This window comes from Abramis brama, assembly GCF_963993115.1.
Source record: "Abramis brama genome assembly, chromosome: 17".
NCBI lineage: Eukaryota > Metazoa > Chordata > Actinopteri > Cypriniformes > Leuciscidae > Abramis > Abramis brama.
The window spans coordinates 35,435,967-35,456,097 of record NC_139979.1 but is presented as its reverse complement, the minus strand read 5'-3'; the positions used below and the strand labels follow the sequence as shown (position 1 = coordinate 35,456,097).

The 20,131-nt window shown below is 42.7% G+C and overlaps 1 protein-coding gene across 1 annotated transcript; it reads left to right on the top strand.

Annotated features, from left to right (window-relative positions):
* The first annotated feature begins 201 nt into the window (after window positions 1-201).
* sri (sorcin) lies at window positions 202-13,688 on the top strand. The gene is made up of 8 exons (XM_084089238.1): window positions 202-487; window positions 5,044-5,112; window positions 6,018-6,087; window positions 6,205-6,248; window positions 10,033-10,180; window positions 11,255-11,368; window positions 11,584-11,642; window positions 12,185-13,688. Exons 1-8 carry the CDS (start codon window positions 449-451, stop codon window positions 12,209-12,211), a joined length of 570 nt encoding a protein of 189 aa, XP_083945364.1. The 5' UTR covers window positions 202-448; the 3' UTR covers window positions 12,212-13,688.
* Window positions 13,689-20,131: the final 6,443 nt, after the last annotated feature.

Here is a 20,131-nt window from a genome sequence, read left to right as displayed (position 1 = left end):
TAAAAAATAAAAACACATGTCTGTATTAAAGAAAAATATTGATAAACATGTATTTTGGAATGGAATTAAATAAGTAATTTGGGTGTCTTGTTCATTTTATGTATTTTCATATAAAAGCAACAGAACTTGAATTACATACAGTTTATTAGCAACACTGTGCACGAGCGTGAATCCCGCGATATCCATCTTTGACCTCACAGTCACAGGTGTCAGATCCACTGCGAGAAGAGAGATCTGTCCGGCTTCAGGCGAGGCAAGGCGCATCTCAAACAAGCCTATTCTCTCTCTCTCTCTCTCACACACACACACACAGATCCTCCCATCACGGAAGAGAGGGCGGAGACTCTCTCACACACACACACAAACACAGCTACAGATCCTCCATCACGGAAGAGCTCTAACTTCACACCGGACTCGTTCATTCTCCAGGAGAGATCTCGCGGTCAGGATGAATTTCCAGGGATATGGAGCTCCAGCTGCGGGAGGGGTATGATATTAATAACCAGTGTGTGTTAATGATATTCTTCAGTGTGTGTTAATGATATTCTTCATGCTGATCTTGAAGCTCGATGCTGCGGATCGAGAGCTGGATAACGCAGATTCTGGATGATCTGTTAGTTCGGGATATACTCCTGATGTTAGTGGCTGATGGGAAGGGCATTGTTCTGTTTAATGGCGGTTAATGGGCAGATTCGACATCAGTGTTGCTGGCCGCCCACCTCTGCTTTACTACTAAACACACCTTGCTCTTCTCAGCTGGCTAATACAGTGACCCTTGACCCTTTCCTGGGTGTGTCGGGTTTACTCATGTTTGTAGTGTAGATCAGTGGATTAGTGTTCAGTGGTTTCCAGCCCAATCCAGTTCTGATGATCTGAAGGGGATGGTTTAGACATGGTGAAATCTAGAAAGCTAGTAACAAATGTTCATCACGTGTGAAGAAACAGATTTGTATGTAGCATTCCCTTGTGTATATCAGCCCTCTCAATAACTTTTGTTATGCTCACACAATTGTAGTTCCTTTAAGTCGGTTTTTAAAGTCCTCCTGTGGTGAAAATCCAGCTTTTAATGTTGTTTATGTGGTGTTATTAATGTGCTTAAGACAAACCATGTGTAAATTCATAAGTCGACTCCATTGCTGAGTATTTCCTCCTTAAAACTGCAGTGAACCAAAGACAGTCTCAAAAACACGCTTTGAAATCGCTGGTGTTTCTGACGTCACAAACTACCTTGTAACCAATCAGATCAACATGTGATCGTCAACCAGTGGACCTCTGAGCTGAGTGAGTGAGTGGAGGCGGGGCTCATTTGCATATTCATAGAACCGCGCATGCTAAATGAGTCAAGGGTGTCGAGTTACATTCAAGATATTTTAAGGCATAAAGACTTTCCTTTTCTTTCTTTTTTTTAAAGGAAAAAACATTTAAATTTGACATTTTGTTGATCAAAGATGAGTTTTAAAGTGTAAATTGCAGGTTAAATTTTTCACGAAGATAATGCAATGTGTTTATTAAACATAAAGATAAAAACCGCCCACCATTGTTTTTTATACCAAAATGCTGAATATAATATGAACAGTTGGCACTTTTAACAGTGGTTTTAACCGCTCCCGCTCCCTTCCACTAGATGGGGCGTGACGTCATAAGAGGAACTCACTAGTAGAGTTACCGGCATAGTCATAGCTATAGATGCCTTACATAACTACAGAAAATATGGTTGTATGTTTTATTTGATAAAAAAATTATGGATAAAATAACTCAATTGTAAACATACTCGTGTGTGCTGACTTCAAGGGGACCGTGATCCTGCCTGAAATGAGAATACGCTATTGCAAAACAAACGGGTTCAGGCACGTCAGATCAGCCGATCCAGATATTATCCGGGTTAAGTTTGCACTAGCAGGCTAGCCTAGACTAGCTCTAACGTAGCTACTCGCTCATTAGGACACCTGGCCAACCCTCCACTCATTCTCCTCACACCAAGCATTAACTCTTTGAGTGCCATGGGCTGTGGTCCATAAAGAATTTGATGGTTTCCCACATCCTCAGTCGCTCTCCAAAGAGCCGTAATACAGTGGGAATCTAGCAGAGTATGGGTTGCGAGTTCCTCTTATGACGTCATCAACCCAGTTACTGTAAAAAACACGCTACCGTTGAAGAAACCCCAATAAATGTTATTTTAACGCATTTTAAGACAGAAATAATAAAATGTATACATATAGAGCACTTTAATTTACACATTAATTGGCTGTGGTGGCCATGGGCGTCGGAAGAAAAAAAAAAGTAAGTAAGTGGGTCCTCCCCCAGAAAAATGTTACTGGAGTAAATACCATTTCATGTAGGCTATTCTGGTGCCTTTTAATTAAGTAAAAGTAAACAAAACTCCACTTCACGTTGGGCGGTTCTTTGCCTACAAGTCGTGCATTAAATGCACAGCTATCCGTGGATTATGGTAAATGGTAAATGGACTGCATTTATATAGCGCTTTCACAGACCTATGGCCACCAAAGCGCTTTACATAGCCTCACATTCACCCACCGACGGCGGTGTCAGCCATGCAAGGCGCCATCCAGCTCGTCGGGAGCAGCTGGGGTTAGGTGTGTGAGAGAGAGAGTGTGTGTGTGTGTCAGGAGCTGGGGTTAGGTGTCTTGCTCATGGACACCTCGACACGTGGTCAGGTGGAACCGGGGATTGAACCACCAACCTTTCGGTTTGTAGACAACCTACATGAACCACTGAGCCACTGCCGCCCCTCATCCATTATGGCTAATACCATGGTCATCTGCCAGCAATGACAATTTAAAGCTGTTATTGATGTTTGCAACGCAATATTTGACTGGAAAAGTACAACGGGCGGTTACTTTCGTCAGTTGCGGCTCGTTGAGAAATATAATGTAGCGATTCAGCGGAGTTTAATTTATTAGGGAATTCCCTAATAATTGGATTTGACTGACAGCGTCTATGAAAAGACAAATGCGCTGAATCAGAGACGGTAAAAGTAAGTGGGTCCAATATCATCGGTCTTAAAAAGTGGGTGGGTCTTGTCCCACCCATATACAATGGTTCCGACGCCCATGGTGGTGGCTAACCTGCAACTTACACTTTAAGGGATAAAAGGAGGGAGACTTTTAATTAAAAATTCTAGTATCTTGCTCAAGGACACGGAAGTAATGGATGGCTTTCAGATTCGAGTTTAGATCTTCAGCCTCTAGTGCGAAACCTTGATTTCCACATTTCCTGTTCTCACGCTTCACAGTTCCATTCGGTTCTCCTTTATAAAAAATGAGGTACAATATGAATACAACACAATATGAAAGTAAAAGCTGAATACTATGAATTTCAGGAAATGATCTATTGTTAATATACCAATTTTCTGAAGTCAGCTTTTTCCCTATTAAATATAATACCCATGGTGATAATACAGATGGTGAAAATGACAGCCACGTGGAGTTTGGAGATGGACAACACACCATCACAACACACATGACAATACAACAACGCAATAAACATTAAAGCTGCTGTAAGTGATGTTGGGTGACGTCACTTCTGGTTGACATTTAAAGTATTGTCAAACTAAACGGAGGCTAGCTCGACCCCCCCCCCCCTCCCCCTCACCCGCACACTAACCCCCCAAACCACCCCCCCCTCCGCACACTAACCACACCCCAAATCCCTCTTGTCGGTGATTGGCTGGAGCAGTGTGTTGTGTTTAGTGGTGTGGGTTGGCCCAGTTTGTGTTTCTCTCGGTGTGTGGAGCCTGTGGTGTGTGTAGAGACCGCGCTTCAGTGTGTTCAGGGGACGGGCAGCCAGCGGATGGGGAGGAAAGGTTTGCGGTACGTGACAAAAAAAAGTTTTGGCCTAAAAAATGCATTAGAGCACCTTTAAGTAAAAACCATAATATGTGACACGAAACACCTAAAGTACACTCATAACAAAAATAAGAAACAAAATTAAATGATTATAAATGGAATTAGGGCTGTGAAACGATTAATAGCATCCACAATAAAAGTATTGTGTATAATTATTTTTTATCTATAAATGAATACACACACATCACATGCATTTATATATTTAAGAAATATCTGCATGTATATATAATTTATATTCTATAGAAATATTTAATATATAAATAACACATTTTTCTTAAATATATACATGCATGTGTGTGTATTTAAACAAAATAATTATACTCAGTAAAAGCCGGCGTGTTGTCACTAGCTCCGCCCACCAGTGTTTGATTGACAGACAGAACTCCAGAAGAAACCTGTCTGATAACAGGATCAGTGTGTGGAGAGAGACGGGTGTGTATCCAGACTCATTCTTCTCCCTCTTCCCATCGATCATCAGATTTATCTAAAAGATACGATTTGAAAAGTGAAAATAAAGTGTTGAACAGTGATTTAATCATGGGTTAGGGTTTAATCGTGGGAGTTAAGTGTAGGGATGGCACAAGTAATTTCCCAATAAAACACCATCCATTGTGTGCTGTTTTATAACATACTACAGTACACTGAGATGTACATCTATGGTAAATGGACTGCATTTATATAGCGCTTTTCAACAGACATATGGCCACCAAAGCGCTTTACATATAACCTCACAGGTCAGGTGGAACCGGGGATTGAACCACCAACCTTCCGGTCTGTAGACAGCCCACATGAGCCACTGAGCCACTGCCGCCCCAAGCTAGTGCTAACAGCATATGAGAAGAACTACTTGCACTTAGTGCAAAGAAAATACTTTTTGTTGCCGTTTATTTAGACTGTCTGTCACTATTTAGTGCAAATAGCCACTGCCTTATACAGAATATAATCATGTGATGTCTCATTGAGATATCATCATCTTACTGTAAATTATACAGTAAGTGTTTACTGGAAAATGATTCAATTTGACAGTGTTTTACAGTACAGTTATGTATAATGCGCTGTTAGAGCTTTCATGGTGTTTCATGCTTTCAAAATTTACGGTTTCTTTCTTCTGTGGAAAAATGCCACGCAATCCTGAAGCCTTCTCTATAACGAGAGCGTTCTCCCTGTTTCCCTGCAGTTTCCCGGAGGATTCCCCGGACAGCAACAGGATCCTCTGTACGGATACTTCACTACAGTCGCAGGACAAGTAAGAGCTCGCCTCAAATCTTCCTCACAGAACGTTTACATCCATTACATAATTAGCTACTTCTCACTTCATTCTGCTGAACAGCGGCTGAATCTTTTCTGATATGAAAATTATGTATTGGGATGCTGATAAATATTCATTTTTAATGTTATCGGTCCGATAAGAAGATTTGGCCGATATATTAAAGCTGATTAATAATGTATTATTTCCTTCAGCTGAGCCTCTTCAGATGTTCAACATGATGGTTTTGAATTACTTGAAATATGATTGAAAATCACTTCAAATAGGAAAATGAAGTTCAGGTCAACATGTGCAGCTCAAGTCTGTCATATCAGCTACAGAACATTATCATGAGAACATCATAATTGAGTGTTTGGGTCATGGGTTTTAATGGTGAGACTTTTGTTTTTTTAATCAGGCTCTCAAAAATTATATAACGATTGGGGCTGCTCGATTATGGAAAAAATCATAATCATGATTATTTTGGTCAGTATTGAAATCACGATTATGTAACACGATTATTTCACATGACTTTTGGGATGTGAATGTGTCGCATTTATTAAAAAGACACCTTTCAACAATTCTTAAAAAATCTAAATTTTATTGTTGACATTTGAACATTTATTGTACGTTTTGCGCATGTCATTCAGAACACAAGACAAAATAAGAGTGTTCTTGCAAAACAGATCATGGCAGAATAATCGTTTTTACTCGATTGATCGACTATTTTGGTGATCGCTGGGAGCCGAAATCAAAATTTATCAGCCAATATATATCGGTTATCTGCTTTCAAATGCTAAAGATTATCGGTTATTGGTATCAACCAACATTTTGATATCGGTGCATCCCTAATGATGTAATTATAAATGTTATGAGTATTCTGATATGTGATTTGTTTCTCTCAGGATGGCCAGATCTCTGCAGAAGAACTGCAGGCGTGTTTGACTCAGGCCAACTTCTCTGGTGGATACAGGCGTAAGAGCGTTTAACTTCACTCAGCAGAGGAGCAGAATGCACAGACGTTCACACAGTTGCAAACTGAAAGGGTTTGCAGATTCATAACTTGTTTGTAACACATTGTTTGTCCTGCAGCTTTCAACATTGAGACGTGCAGACTGATGATCAGCATGCTGGACGTATCCTTCTGCTCACACTGAACACATGCAGACATGTCTAACTAGATCATCACAGTTCTAAAGCCTTATTTTCTGTGATAAATCGTCAGTAAATGTGATCCTGTAAAAGGTTTTTGTGTGAGAAAATCACCTCTCTAATGTTCCTCCTGAACTGCGCTGTTCTTCAGACGTATGGAGTGTTTTAGACCCAGTTTCTCAGAGAAATGATTGTCCATTTGAAAGCTTCCTTCTGCTGTCGTGATGTTCTTTCTCCCCGTCTTTTGAAACCAATTTTTGATTCGGTTGGAGCATGTTTAGTGTATTCTCTGAATAAATGCTTGTGCTCGGGGACTATCCCTGACAGCCTAAACAAGCTACTGTTACACCGCTTCTCAAGAAACCTTCACTTGATGACAGGGATTTTAATCATTTTCGACCCATCTCGACACTTCCTTTTATTACCAAAGCATTGGAGAAAACAGTTCTCATTCAACTCCAGTCTTTTCTTTCCTCAAATCAAATGTTCAAAACTTTTCCAGTCTGGCTTTAAGCCTCTGCACAGCACGAGTCGGCTTTATTACGGGTTTCTAACGATATACTGTTAGCGACTGACTCTGTAATACTGTTAGACCTAACCTCGGCTTCTGATACAGTTGATCATAAAATTCTCTTATTCCGACTAGAATGTTTTGTGGGCATCCAGGGACCTGTCCTCAGTTGGTTTAATCATATTTAATGGATAGAAGTTTCTCTGTTAGACTGGGTCACTGTTCTCTGTGGCCTGTGGAGTGCCCCAGGGTTCAGTTCTCGGACCCGTCCTGTGTTAGACTGGGTCACTGTTCTCCGTGGCCTGTGGAGTGCCCCAGGGTTCAGTTCCAGGACCCGTCCTGTGTTAGACTGGGTCACTGTTCTCTGTGGCCTGTGGAGTGCCCCAGGGTTCAGTTCTCGGACCCGTCCTGTGTTAGACTGTGTCACTGTTCTCTGTGGCCTGTGGAGTGCCCCAGGGTTCAGTTCTCGGACCCGTCCTGTGTTAGACTGGGTCACTGTTCTCTGTGGCCTGTGGAGTGCCCCAGGGTTCAGTTCCAGGACCCGTCCTGTGTTAGACTGGGTCACTGTTCTCCGTGGCCTGTGGAGTGCTCCAGGGTTCAGTTCCAGGACCCGTCCTGTGTTAGACTGGGTCACTGTTCTCCGTGGCCTGTGGAGTGCCCCAGGGTTCAGTTCTCGGACCCGTCCTGTGTTAGACTGGGTCACTGTTCTCCGTGGCCTGTGGAGTGCCCCAGGGTTCAGTTCTCGGACCCGTCCTGTGTTAGACTGGGTCACTGTTCTCCGTGGCCTGTGGAGTGCCCCAGGGTTCAGTTCTCGGACCCGTCCTGTGTTAGACTGGGTCACTGTTCTCCGTGGCCTGTGGAGTGCCCCAGGGTTCAGTTCTCGGACCCGTCCTGTGTTAGACTGGGTCACTGTTCTCTGTGGAGTGCCCCAGGGTTCAGTTCTCGGACCCGTTCTGTGTTAGACTGGGTCACTGTTCTCCGTGGCCTGTGGAGTGCCCCAGGGTTCAGTTCTCGGACCCGTCCTGTGTTAGACTGGGTCACTGTTCTCCGTGGCCTGTGGAGTGCCCCAGGGTTCAGTTCTCGGACCCGTCCTGTGTTAGACTGGGTCACTGTTCTCCGTGGCCTGTGGAGTGCCCCAGGGTTCAGTTCTCGGACCCGTCCTGTGTTAGACTGGGTCACTGTTCTCCGTGGCCTGTGGAGTGCCCCAGGGTTCAGTTCTCGGACCCGTCCTGTGTTAGACTGGGTCACTGTTCTCCGTGGCCTGTGGAGTGCCCCAGGGTTCAGTTCTCGGACCCGTCCTGTGTTAGACTGGGTCACTGTTCTCCGTGGCCTGTGGAGTGCCCCAGGGTTCAGTTCCAGGACCCGTCCTGTGTTAGACTGGGTCACTGTTCTCCGTGGCCTGTGGAGTGCCCCAGGGTTCAGTTCTCGGACCCGTCCTGTGTTAGACTGGGTCACTGTTCTCCGTGGCCTGTGGAGTGCCCCAGGGTTCAGTTCTCGGACCCGTCCTGTGTTAGACTGGGTCACTGTTCTCCGTGGCCTGTGGAGTGCCCCAGGGTTCAGTTCCAGGACCCGTCCTGTGTTAGACTGGGTCACTGTTCTCCGTGGCCTGTGGAGTGCCCCAGGGTTCAGTTCTCGGACCCGTCCTGTGTTAGACTGGGTCACTGTTCTCCGTGGCCTGTGGAGTGCCCCAGGGTTCAGTTCTCGGACCCGTTCTGTGTTAGACTGGGTCACTGTTCTCCGTGGCCTGTGGAGTGCCCCAGGGTTCAGTTCTCGGACCCGTTCTGTGTTAGACTGGGTCACTGTTCTCCGTGGCCTGTGGAGTGCCCCAGGGTTCAGTTCTCGGACCCGTCCTGTGTTAGACTGGGTCACTGTTCTCTGTGGCCTGTGGAGTGCCCCAGGGTTCAGTTCTCGGACCCGTCCTGTGTTAGACTGGGTCACTGTTCTCTGTGGCCTGTGGAGTGCCCCAGGGTTCAGTTCTCGGACCCGTCCTGTGTTAGACTGGGTCACTGTTCTCTGTGGCCTGTGGAGTGCCCCAGGGTTCAGTTCTCGGACCCGTCCTCTGTTAGACTGGGTCACTGTTCTCCGTGGCCTGTGGAGTGCCCCAGGGTTCAGTTCCAGGACCCGTCCTGTGTTAGACTGGGTCACTGTTCTCTGTGGCCTGTGGAGTGCCCCAGGGTTCAGTTCTCGGACCCGTTCTGTGTTAGACTGGGTCACTATTCTCTGTGGCCTGTGGAGTGCCCCAGGGTTCAGTTCCAGGACCCGTCCTGTGTTAGACTGGGTCACTGTTCTCTGTGGCCTGTGGAGTGCCCCAGGGTTCAGTTCTCGGACCCGTTCTGTGTTAGACTGGGTCACTATTCTCTGTGGCCTGTGGAGTGCCCCAGGGTTCAGTTCCAGGACCCATCCTGTTTCCCCTGTATTCACTTCATCTGGGCTCTGGTTTCAGAAAGCATGCTGTATCATTGCACTGCTATGTCACTACCTCTGAAACGCTGTTCTGAAATCTCTTTTGGCATGCCTGGATGAAGTGAAAATGTGGGTTTCTCAAAATGTCTTATTTCTGAATGAATCTAAATCCGAGGTTATAGTCTTCGGCCCCCATGGAAACTTTAAGAGCAGTAACATTGACCTGGGTTACCTTTCTCCTTTTACTTCATCCTGCGTTCAGAACTTAGGTGTTTTCTGGGATCAGAACCTCGAATTTGAAAAACAACTAGTTCTTGTTTCTTCCAGCTACGTCTTCCCTCTCTGTCTGAGAAACCGTAGAGACTGCTATCCATGCGCAGCTCTCTTTACTATGGCATGATCAAACACTATTGCTCGTCTCCAATTAGTACAAAACGCCGCTGCAAAGTTCCTCACAAGAAAACATAATTTGATCACGTTTCTCCTATTTTGAGATAATCTGGCACTGAGCTATTAGTCTGAGCTACTCTGTCCACCCGAGACCTGAGGTCTGGCGATCAGAGACTTGTGTCGGTCTTCAGATCACGGTTAAAGCCTTCCGGGTTACACAGTCTGTAACGGTTTTTAAATCTTCTCTTAAAACCTACTTTTTTTCCTTTAGCTTTTAATTGATTGTGAGCTTCTGTCATGAATGTGTGGTTCGCCCTTGTCTCTTTATCTTGTGTTTGCCGTTTTTAAATATGCCATATAAATAAAAACAAACTTGACAGACACTCTGAAGGGTTTCAAGCCTGTTAAACGAGTAAAACGAGACTTTACTTGAGTGTGAGTTTCCGTAACTGAGCTGTGGTCAGCGAGACATGTCCTGCTCTATGGGCTTCACTGAGTTCAAGGAGCTGTGGGCGGTCCTGAGCGGCTGGAAGCAGCACTTCATGAGCATCGACCGGGACATGAGCGGCACCGTCGACCCGCAGGAGATGACCCAGGCCATCACCTCTATGGGTAAGAGCTCAGTTCAAAAACTCACATGATTTTATTCCGACATGATAGAGATTCGGCTCTGTCGAATCATAAATAACCCTTTGACGATCACAGCGAGCATTCAGATCTGTGTCCTGGTCCAGAGAGAGCTGGTGTCATGAATAGATATGAAACAGCTTCACTAACACACAGTGTCGTTATTTCTGTCTTACAATAACTCAGATTATCACAGAAGTTCTGGAGTAAAAGTTTATAGTTCAGATATAAACACTGATGTCTACGGTAGTGAATACAGTATACAGTAAATCAGCCTTTGAAAGTAATTTGACGCTTCAAATCAAGACTGTATGAATTACACCGTTACACCAGTAGGTGGAGACAAGCGGCGGTTACTCAGGAGACTCGTGCAGAAACACTGATTCATCCAGTAATGAAACAAGTGAAGTCGTTACGAGTGAGCCATTGAATCATGCATTCAACTGATTTAAAAAAACATAATTCATTCAAATATATATATTTTTAAATAAACTGCAGCAAATCAGTTTTGCTTCCAATGAATTACTACAATATAGCCAACATTGTGCAAAGTGCAATATTATCCACTTCCTAAATCTGTCAGTTCCTGGAAAACCCCAAATAAAGCTGAAAGGGTTGGGGTCAGTGACTGCGCTAACACCTCCGAGAAACAACTCAAACTAAACCACAGTCAGTTCTGTGACGTCGGCTTGGTGAACAATCATCTGAGAATATACTTATCCTTGATTATACACTCGAGTCCTGCCTTGATCTGAACAGAGCGCCTGTGATAATGCAGACAAAACTGAGAGATCGACACTTCCAGCCCTTCTGAATGATCTGAGGAAATCAACGGTAGAATATGTTTGTTCAGTGCTTTAGTTGAAGAGTAATGAAGTTGTGATCTCTGAATACATCATCAGCCCCATTTTAAAATACAATCGCTAGATCCAAGGTTTTTATTTCTGTTTCTTGGTGACACAAATCAGGGACAAAAACAGTGTTGATGCAGTTTTTTCTTGATGATATCGATTAGTGTGAGGATGTGCGAGTAAGCTGTGTGTGTGTGTGTGTGTTCAGGGTACAGACTCAGTCCTCAGGCCACCACCTCCATCATCAAGCGCTACAGCTCTAACGGGAAGATCTCGTTTGATGATTATGTGGCTTGCTGTGTCAAACTCAGGAGCTTGACTGGTGAGTATGGAGAACATTCATCATTTTATTTTTGGACTCGCAAACAGAATTTGTCTTAAATTCTGATTCCATTTAGTAAAATATAGGGGGAATTATGTCTACCACGAGCCTCCATCATACACATCTGCTATTGTTTAAATGACTACCCCCCCCCCCCCCATTAAAATTAAAATGGTTTAAAGCGAATGTCTTGACTGAAACTGTCCCGTGATCAGATGCGTTCAGGAAGCGGGATCAGGCTCAGCAGGGAGTGGCCACATTTCAATACGATGATGTAAGTATTAAAAACATTACAGAACATATTAATATCATGAGGAGTCTTCAGGCCAAGAGGATGTATTTTTCAGATAACATTCATTTTCAGTCAAATGTAACCTGTAAATCAGCTTGTGATAGACACTGTTTTGATAATGATATTGTATATATAATGATATAACCTCTAAAGAAAAGCAAAGTGCTCTGGGTTTGTAGTGTTGATGTCATATTGATTTCATAAGTTCAGGCGTTTGTGATTGTTTAATTACCAAGTGGCCAGAAATTAGGCCTTTTATAAGAGTCATTAAATATAGCATTGTATTTAGATGTTTACTTCACTCACCCGCGTCCTTATAGTCATGTGACCCTGGGATCCACATTATGCTGCAATACATTTATGCTACATAATACATTTACTAAATGATTGAACATTGGTGTCTTTGTCCTATTGCAGTTGTCATTGTTTTATAAAACATTCTTATAAAGCGAATGACTTTAATAATGATCCTCAAGCTTCCGCTGGTTATAACATTAATGTCTGTGTTGTGTCTCGTCTCCCAGTTCATCCAGTCCACCATGAGCATCTGAGAACAAGCTTCTGGATTCATGCTTAGATCCAGAAACATGGATTCCTTTTTATAATATGCATTTTTAAACAATTTACTCACATGTGCTTTAATGTCATACTTTTTACAACATTGTAGTACTTACGATATAAAACATACATTTAAACAATATTGTTTGCATTATGCATAATTATTCAAATGAACTAAGTAGTGCCTCTACACCAATGATATTCACAATCTATGCACTCATTTCAACATGTATCATACATCCTATAGTATAGATATATATATATATATGAATGCCAGTGCCATAACAGCATCTGGGCCCGTATCCCTAAAGAATTTTTGTGCAAAAAGTGGCTCCTAGCGGCCAAATTCTAAGAAAATTCTCAGAGTCATGACGTTTTCTTAGAATTTCCCCTAAAAGTGACACGAAAATCCCAGTTAATATAAAAGCTATTCCTCAAGATTCCTAGCGCTTAAAAGGGCTCCTAAGGCGAGATCTGCTAAGAGCAGGGAAGAGGACTTTTAGTGGCTTAGGAGTTCGGCTTGCGATTCCTTTTTTTCTCCATTTTCTTTGTTTGTAGGATATTTGTTAACAAGCCTTCATAAATAGACCAGCCAGCAATCACAGACATTGATAAAAGCTGAGCCGTGTTACCCTCGTTAAGACCACACTGAGTTGTAACGTTGCAATTTCTACTTCATTAAGGACAGCCCCTTGAGATAGGCCATCTTGTTTTCAATGGGGTCCATATGGGAGTGAAAGTACAAAATATGCCAGCTAGGATATTAATATGAGCAAATAAGACACGAATCATTATTTGAACAGGGTGTAATGAGCTTAAGTTTTCACATATTTTAGATTCTAATGTTAGGCTATAACCCCTACAGCTTACTATTCATTTTTCAGATATTTTCTTGAATGTGAAATATTATTTACAATTACAGTCTGCATAAGATTAGAGTGTATAATTATGTTTATTGATTTGAGGGTACATCCTTTGCTCATTATCACCAAAAGTTCATTTTCATCAAACTTGTAGGATCAACCAATCACGGCTTTTGAAATGATGACTCATACCTAGCAACGGGGTCAACCACACCTCCTCACTAAGATAGGATTTTCCATCCATTCCTTGCTCAGAGTTCACTGAAAATGTTCTGGAATCACTTCTAAGCTAAAACTCCTGGCAAGGAATTTTTAGGTTAAGTTAGGAGCTCTCTGAGAGGATTCTCAGAATCTTTAGGGATACGGGCCCTGGAGCGCTGTCCGCATGTCTCTGCTCTTCCAGTGCATTTGTTTGAAAGGCTTAATTTGACATGGCCAGTTATGAAAACAGAGTCAGAAGGGCCAAACGTGCTGCTATATGGACATATGATGTAGAAGTAAAATGTTATATTATGTATCACCACAGAATTCATGTCTCTGCTCATTGGCTGTGTGAAATGTGTGTGAGATTTATGCATGTGTTCACTAATAACAGCGGTTAAGAGATTGTGTGTGTGACGTCTTCTTCTTTCAGTAAGTACTGTACACACAACTTGATCACTCAGAATTGCTAAGAAACGAATGTGTCAATCCGATCATTCCTGTGCATTAAAGTGCATGAGTTATGTGCAAAACTGTTGATACGCTTTAGCAGCATTTCAGAAGTTAAATGCAAATGAAAGAGTCTGATTGTACTGGGAAGTTGAGTTCAAGGTGATCATCTCTGCGTAACCTTGAAAAACATGAATCTGCAAGAGCACTGAAGATATTATATTATATCATAATTCCTGGTTTTTAGACCGTCATTGCTCATGGTCTTTATGTGCTGGGACTACAAGCTCATTAACTGAAACTGGGCTGTGGATCTGTAGTTCCCAGCATGCTTTGCGAGAGGAAATATTCAAATCAAGTGTTGTTTTATGTGTTTTTGAGTAAAGGGGATATATTAAAATCTAATCAGTGTAATTGAGCTGGTATAACCAAAACACTGTGTGAGTTCAACAAGAAAAAACGTTTAAAATGAAGATAATTTATCATTTTATTTTACAACAAAGAAAAAAAGACAAGAGACAAACGACAGAAAAAGGGGGAAAATACATGCCGTCATGTAATCTACAGAAATTAATATCTAAAATATAAAGTTATGCCTTAAATTAATTCTACTAAATAGATATGTCTAAACAGGGTTAATATTTAATAATTGTTTAGTTTTGCAATGCGGAACAATAGCTTTCTTGGCAAATAATAGAGCAATATAAACTAATTTTACATGATGAGGTGTGGCGTCTCTGAAAGATGTAATAAACAGAGAGAAGAGTATTGTCATCTTGAGAACAATGCTAAGACTATTAAAGGGAAAGTTCACTCAAATATGAAAATTAGTCCATGATTTACTCTCCCTGAACTCATCCTAGGTGTGTATGACACTCTTCTTTCAGACGAACACAATCAGAGTTATATTAAAAATTGTCCTGGCTCTTCCAAGCTTTATAATGGCAGTGAACTGGTATATTTTTGTGGAAGTCCATCAAACCCGAAGCTTACGTCAAAGCGTCAGAGCTTACGCTACTCCTACATCTACATCTAGTGTTACTCGTGTGTTTCCACACCGTCCAGAATGTGAGAAGATGTTCAGTGTGTGACATTGCTCTGCGCTGGCCAGGACTCCACTATCGCACATCAGCCAGAGTCTTCCTCTCCTTCTTCTCTTCACTGAGCTCTACATCCACTCATGGGCCTCTGCATGCAGTCCAGTTCAAACACTCTCTGTAAATAGAAATAAAGCCATTTACTGTACTCAGTGATCCTGAAAGACAGACTTTTACAGTTGTCTGTATGCACTCCTGATTTACACACACTACAACAGTGCACTTTACAGTGAGTGTAGGCTAGAAGGACGGCGCTGAGGGTTTCTGGCACACACTGATATCGTAGATCTATAGAAGAGATCTTGAGTTATTTGTTACATGGTGTGATGAAAATTTCCTAAAACTAAATGTGAAGACCAAGGAGTTGATCGTTGATTTTAGAAGAAAAAAAGAAGTGATATTACCAGTGATAATTAAAGGGGTGGTATAATGCCCTTTTCACAAGATGTAAAATAAGTCTCTGATGTCCCCAGAGTGTGTGTGTGAAGTTTCAGCTCTAAATACCCCACAGATATTTTATATTAATGTTAAATTAGTCACTTTTTGAGGGTGAGCAAAAACAGACCGTTTTTGTGTCTGTTCCTTTAAATGCAAATGAGCTGCTGCTCCCGGCACAGGGGGCGGAGCTTCAAGAGCTAGTGTCCTTTTACCTTACACACACACACACACTGAAAATTTCAAAACTTTTAGCCTTTTATGTTCAAACCGGAGTCAGAAAGATGGAGAGACTCGAGAAGAAGCGACAACATGTAGAAGCAACAGGACATTTCTGAACGGTTAGTTGATGAGTTTATGAAGCTGATGTGTAGTTATCTTCTAGTCATTGATTAGCATATTCTGTCTTGATAATCTATAAATCGTGTTCAGGGGGCGGGGTTTATGTAAATTCTAGGGTTGGTGATGTCACTAACCCGGGAGGAATGTGGTGTAGTCTCTACCAGCCGTTTGCTGTAGTCCTTAAACAGTGATTTCTGTAAAAGCAAATCTCCTCCTTTGCTTTGAACTTTGAGCGCTGTAACTTTGCAGATGTTGTTTATGATCAAACAGCAACATTACACACTAACTAAAGTTAGAAAAGTGAAATCATGATCAACCAGCGCTTTAAAGGTCAGAAAATAGAGATAGTTCAGTCCATTTGGACAGTGAATTAAACCGGAAGAAGAATAGTGAAGCTGTTTTTAAGATCATGACTCTTCTTCTGGAGGAAGCTGAGCTCTACTGGTGTCAGTCAGAGGCTTCTGTATGTGTTTCATCAGGGAATCATGGCCAGTGTGTGTTGGAGATGTAGTATCACTGTAGATGATGAAAACAGGATTAATAAACTGATTAGAAAGGCTGGCTCGGTTATTGGCCTTAATCCTGACTCACTTGAGGTCTCTTGAGGCAACATTAAACATGATTCTGTGTTACAAAGGTCATCCACTACACTGTATCTTTAGGGGACTTAAAAGCTCATCAAGTGGAAGATTAGTAATGCCTCAGTGTTCAGAGTCTTTTCTTCCGACTGCAGTTAGGCTTTTAATGAAGTTGTGTATTGTATGTACTGATTCTTGTTGTTTTTAATGTGTATTTGTAATGTGCAGTGGTGTTGCAGGGCCTTACAGGGATTAATAAAGTTTTCTAATCTAATCTAATCTAATCATCTTTGACCCTTTCAGAGTCAAACGGTATCTGTGTTCTTGCTTCATGCGTGTGCGGTTACATTGGAGAACACGGTCAATGTTGATTCCTTCAAAACTGAAATTGTCCTCAGGAACTCTTTGCTGTATTTCACAGAGTCGGATTGCATTGTTTTTTTGGACCATATCAGCACTAAGAGAGAACACAGCAGTTCTTCTTCTAGCTCTAACTTTTTCTGAAATTACTACCCTTGGCCTCTTCGTCCTCCTCCTCTTCCTCCTCTGCTGATGGATGTGCCATCATCTCTGAACCTTCAGCTGGATTATATCCTGTCCTATTAGAAGAAAAGTGTAAACAGTTCTGAATGGTTGTGTGTGTAAACGATGACAGCGGTGTTTCAGCTGTGCTTAACTTTTGCTTTCCTGTGTTTAGAGAGTGTAAAGAGTGATTTATTCGACAGATTGGTTTAGGCTATTGAGGATTTGGTTCATTGAATGGAGATTAGCAGTTCAGGAAAACTGTAGTGGAGAAAGACAGTCTTTTGGCTGTAGTTGCAGATATAGCCAGCAGGGGGAGATGAAGTCATTCTAGCCAGAAACCCGGTTCTTCTTCTCAGGAAGTGATGTCAGCTGTGATCTTGACCATCTCTTTCCTGACGCATTATTGGATTGATACACTGTGTATAGATTGCTTTATCCAAAAATTGCTTTATCCAAAAACACTATGATAAACCCATAATCAAGATTATGTTTTAGATCTGTGGGAACAGATTTGACAGGTGTGTGTGCCGTCACATCCACACACACACACACACACACACACACGTAGTGTTTTCATGTTTTATGGGGACTTTCCATAGACATAATGATTTTTATACTGTACAAACTGTATATTCTATCTCCTTACACTAACTCTATCCCTAAACCTGCCCATCACAGAAAACTTTCTGCAATTTCACATTTTCAAAAAAACATCACTTTTTTGATTTATAAGCCGTTTTCCTCATGGGGACCAAAAAATGTCCCAACACGAACAAGGATTTCCCCATAACGTAGGGTTTACCAGGCCACACACACACACACACACACACACACACACAGGGTTTGAAGCGGAGAATGAACACACATATCAGAAACACACTCATCAAGTTCAGGCTAAGATCACCTAATAATCCTGGACAAAAACTCCAGATTGCACATTCACATTCTATGAAACTGTTTGCCCAACTTAACTTTTTTAAGTTATAAAGCCTATTACTAGCTAAGAAAGAACATGCTAGCAGAAGATTTACATTTAGGAGGAATTTCAATAGACATATAACATTTATAAAAAAAATAAACAAACGTTTCATGCCCAGTATAAAGTGGTCATGCATGATTTACGCTGTTCGTCTTCTAAAACTTAGGAAAAGAGAAAAGTTTATAAAAGATATACTTTGGTCTTGGAGTTGCTTTCCCTTCAAGGAAATGATGTCACTAAGCAAGTCATGTGACGCTTCAGATTTAAAGGGCAAGAAGCACCAATGGACCAGTTCGAGGGGCATACACTAATTTAATGGATTTACACATTCAAAAAACGTTTAATTATTATTTGTATGGTACTAGATGTTATGTATGGCGTTATTTTCCTGTCAAATGTCGAGAGCGCATTATTGTAGCGCGAAAGTACATTATTATAATGCGCGAGTGCGAATCTCTCTGCTCGCGCGCGGGAACTGGGCACGCGCTCTCAGACACACGCTGCTCTTGTAAGACTTTTCTCTGGGCTCGCTAAGAGAATATGCCTGCACGTAAAACGTGTTCAAATGTTTAATTTAAACTAAATTACGATTCCTGGGACAAAACCCCTGTGGAAACTTTCCACCTCGAGTTCTGCAAGAACATCCTGGGAACTCACAGAAACGCTCCGAGTCTGGGTTGCCGGGCAGAATTAGGCAGATTCCCTCTCCTATCTGAGATCCAGAAGAGAGCCGCAAAGTTCTGGTTCCATCTATCAGACGCGCAGACAGACAGTTACCATCACTGCGCTCTCAGACACAGGGCAGGACACCCTGAGAGCGACCCCATGACACATTTAGTGGAAAAACATCAACTTAATCCAACAACTCAGTTCAGAACCACAAAAGTAAAAGAAATAGGGAACATAACCAAAGAAGAATACATACACGATTGGCAGATAAAGGTCACAGAAGTAAATAAATTAAAATACTTCCACAAAATAAAGTCTGATTATAAATTGGCCCCATACCTGACCGAGATCAGTAACTATGGTCAGAGAAAGCTCCTGACGAGGTATCGCATCAGTGACCACAGTCTGTGTGTGGAGACGGGCCGACACAAGCCGAGCTGGAGAGCCAGAGAGCTCAGACTGTGTTCACACTGCACTGATGGAGTCGTGGAGGACGAGCTGCACTTCCTCACCCAGTGCAGCAAGTACAAACACATCAGAGACTCTTATTTCACACTAATAGCTCAGATTTTACCCCAATTCCAACAAGCGAGCCTCACAGACAAACTGTCTTATATTCTGGGAGAGAAAGAAGAGTGTGTTCTCCTGGCAGCGCAGTGTGTGTCTTCCTGCCATCATATGAGGGACAAGGGCTGAACCCTCTTCCCTTAAACTGCTCTCTGTACTTATTTTTATTTTATTTTATTTATTTTCATTGTGATATATTTATGCATAATATTGAAATATATTTTTAATTGTTTTATTTATTTTTTTATTGTTCAATTTTATGTATCAACCTGTACGTATATGTTTGTATATGTCTATTGCTTTGGCAATATTGTGCTATTTTACACAGTCATGCCAATAAAGCTCATTTGAATTGAATTGAGAGGGAGAGAGAGAGGGAGAGAGAGAGAGAGAGAGAGAGAGAGAGGGAGAGAGGGGGAGAGAGAGAGGGAGAGAGAGAGAGAGAGAGAGGGAGAGAGAGAGGGAGAGAGAGAGAGAGAGGGGGAGAGAGAGAGAGAGGGAGGGAGAGAGAGAGAGAGAGAGAGAGAGAGAGAGAGAGGGAGAGAGAGAGAGAGAGGGAGGGAGAGAGAGAGGGAGAGAGAGGGAGAGAGAGAGGGAGAGAGAGAGAGAGAGGGGGGGAGAGAGAGAGAGAGAGAGAGGGAGAGAGAGAGGGAGAGAGAGAGAGGGAGAGAGGGTGGGGAGAGAGAGAGAGGGAGAGAGAGATGGCAGCGAGATATGGGGACCTCTGAAAACCCAAGATTTCTCAAAATGGGAAAAAGAGGAAATCGAAACTCTGCATACCCAAATTTGTAAAAGCATCCTAAAAGTAAACAGAGCGACACCAAACAACTCGTGCAGAGCTGAATTAGGACAATACCCCCTGCTGATCACTATCCAAAAAAGAGCTGTGAAGTTCTACCAGCACCTGAAGCGCAGTGACCCGAGCTCATACCAGGCTGAGGCCCTGCGGTGTCAGGAGCAGAACCGGCACCGGAGCGCAGTGACCCGAGCTCATACCAGGCTGAGGCCCTGCGGTGTCAGGAGCAGAACCGGCACCTGGAGCGCAGTGACCCGAGCTCATACCAGGCTGAGGCCCTGCGGTGTCAGGAGCAGAACCGGCACCGGAGCGCAGTGACCCGAGCTCATACCAGGCTGAGGCCCTGCGGTGTCAGGAGCAGAACCGGCACCGGAGCGCAGTGACCCGAGCTCATCCCAGCTGAAGCCCTGC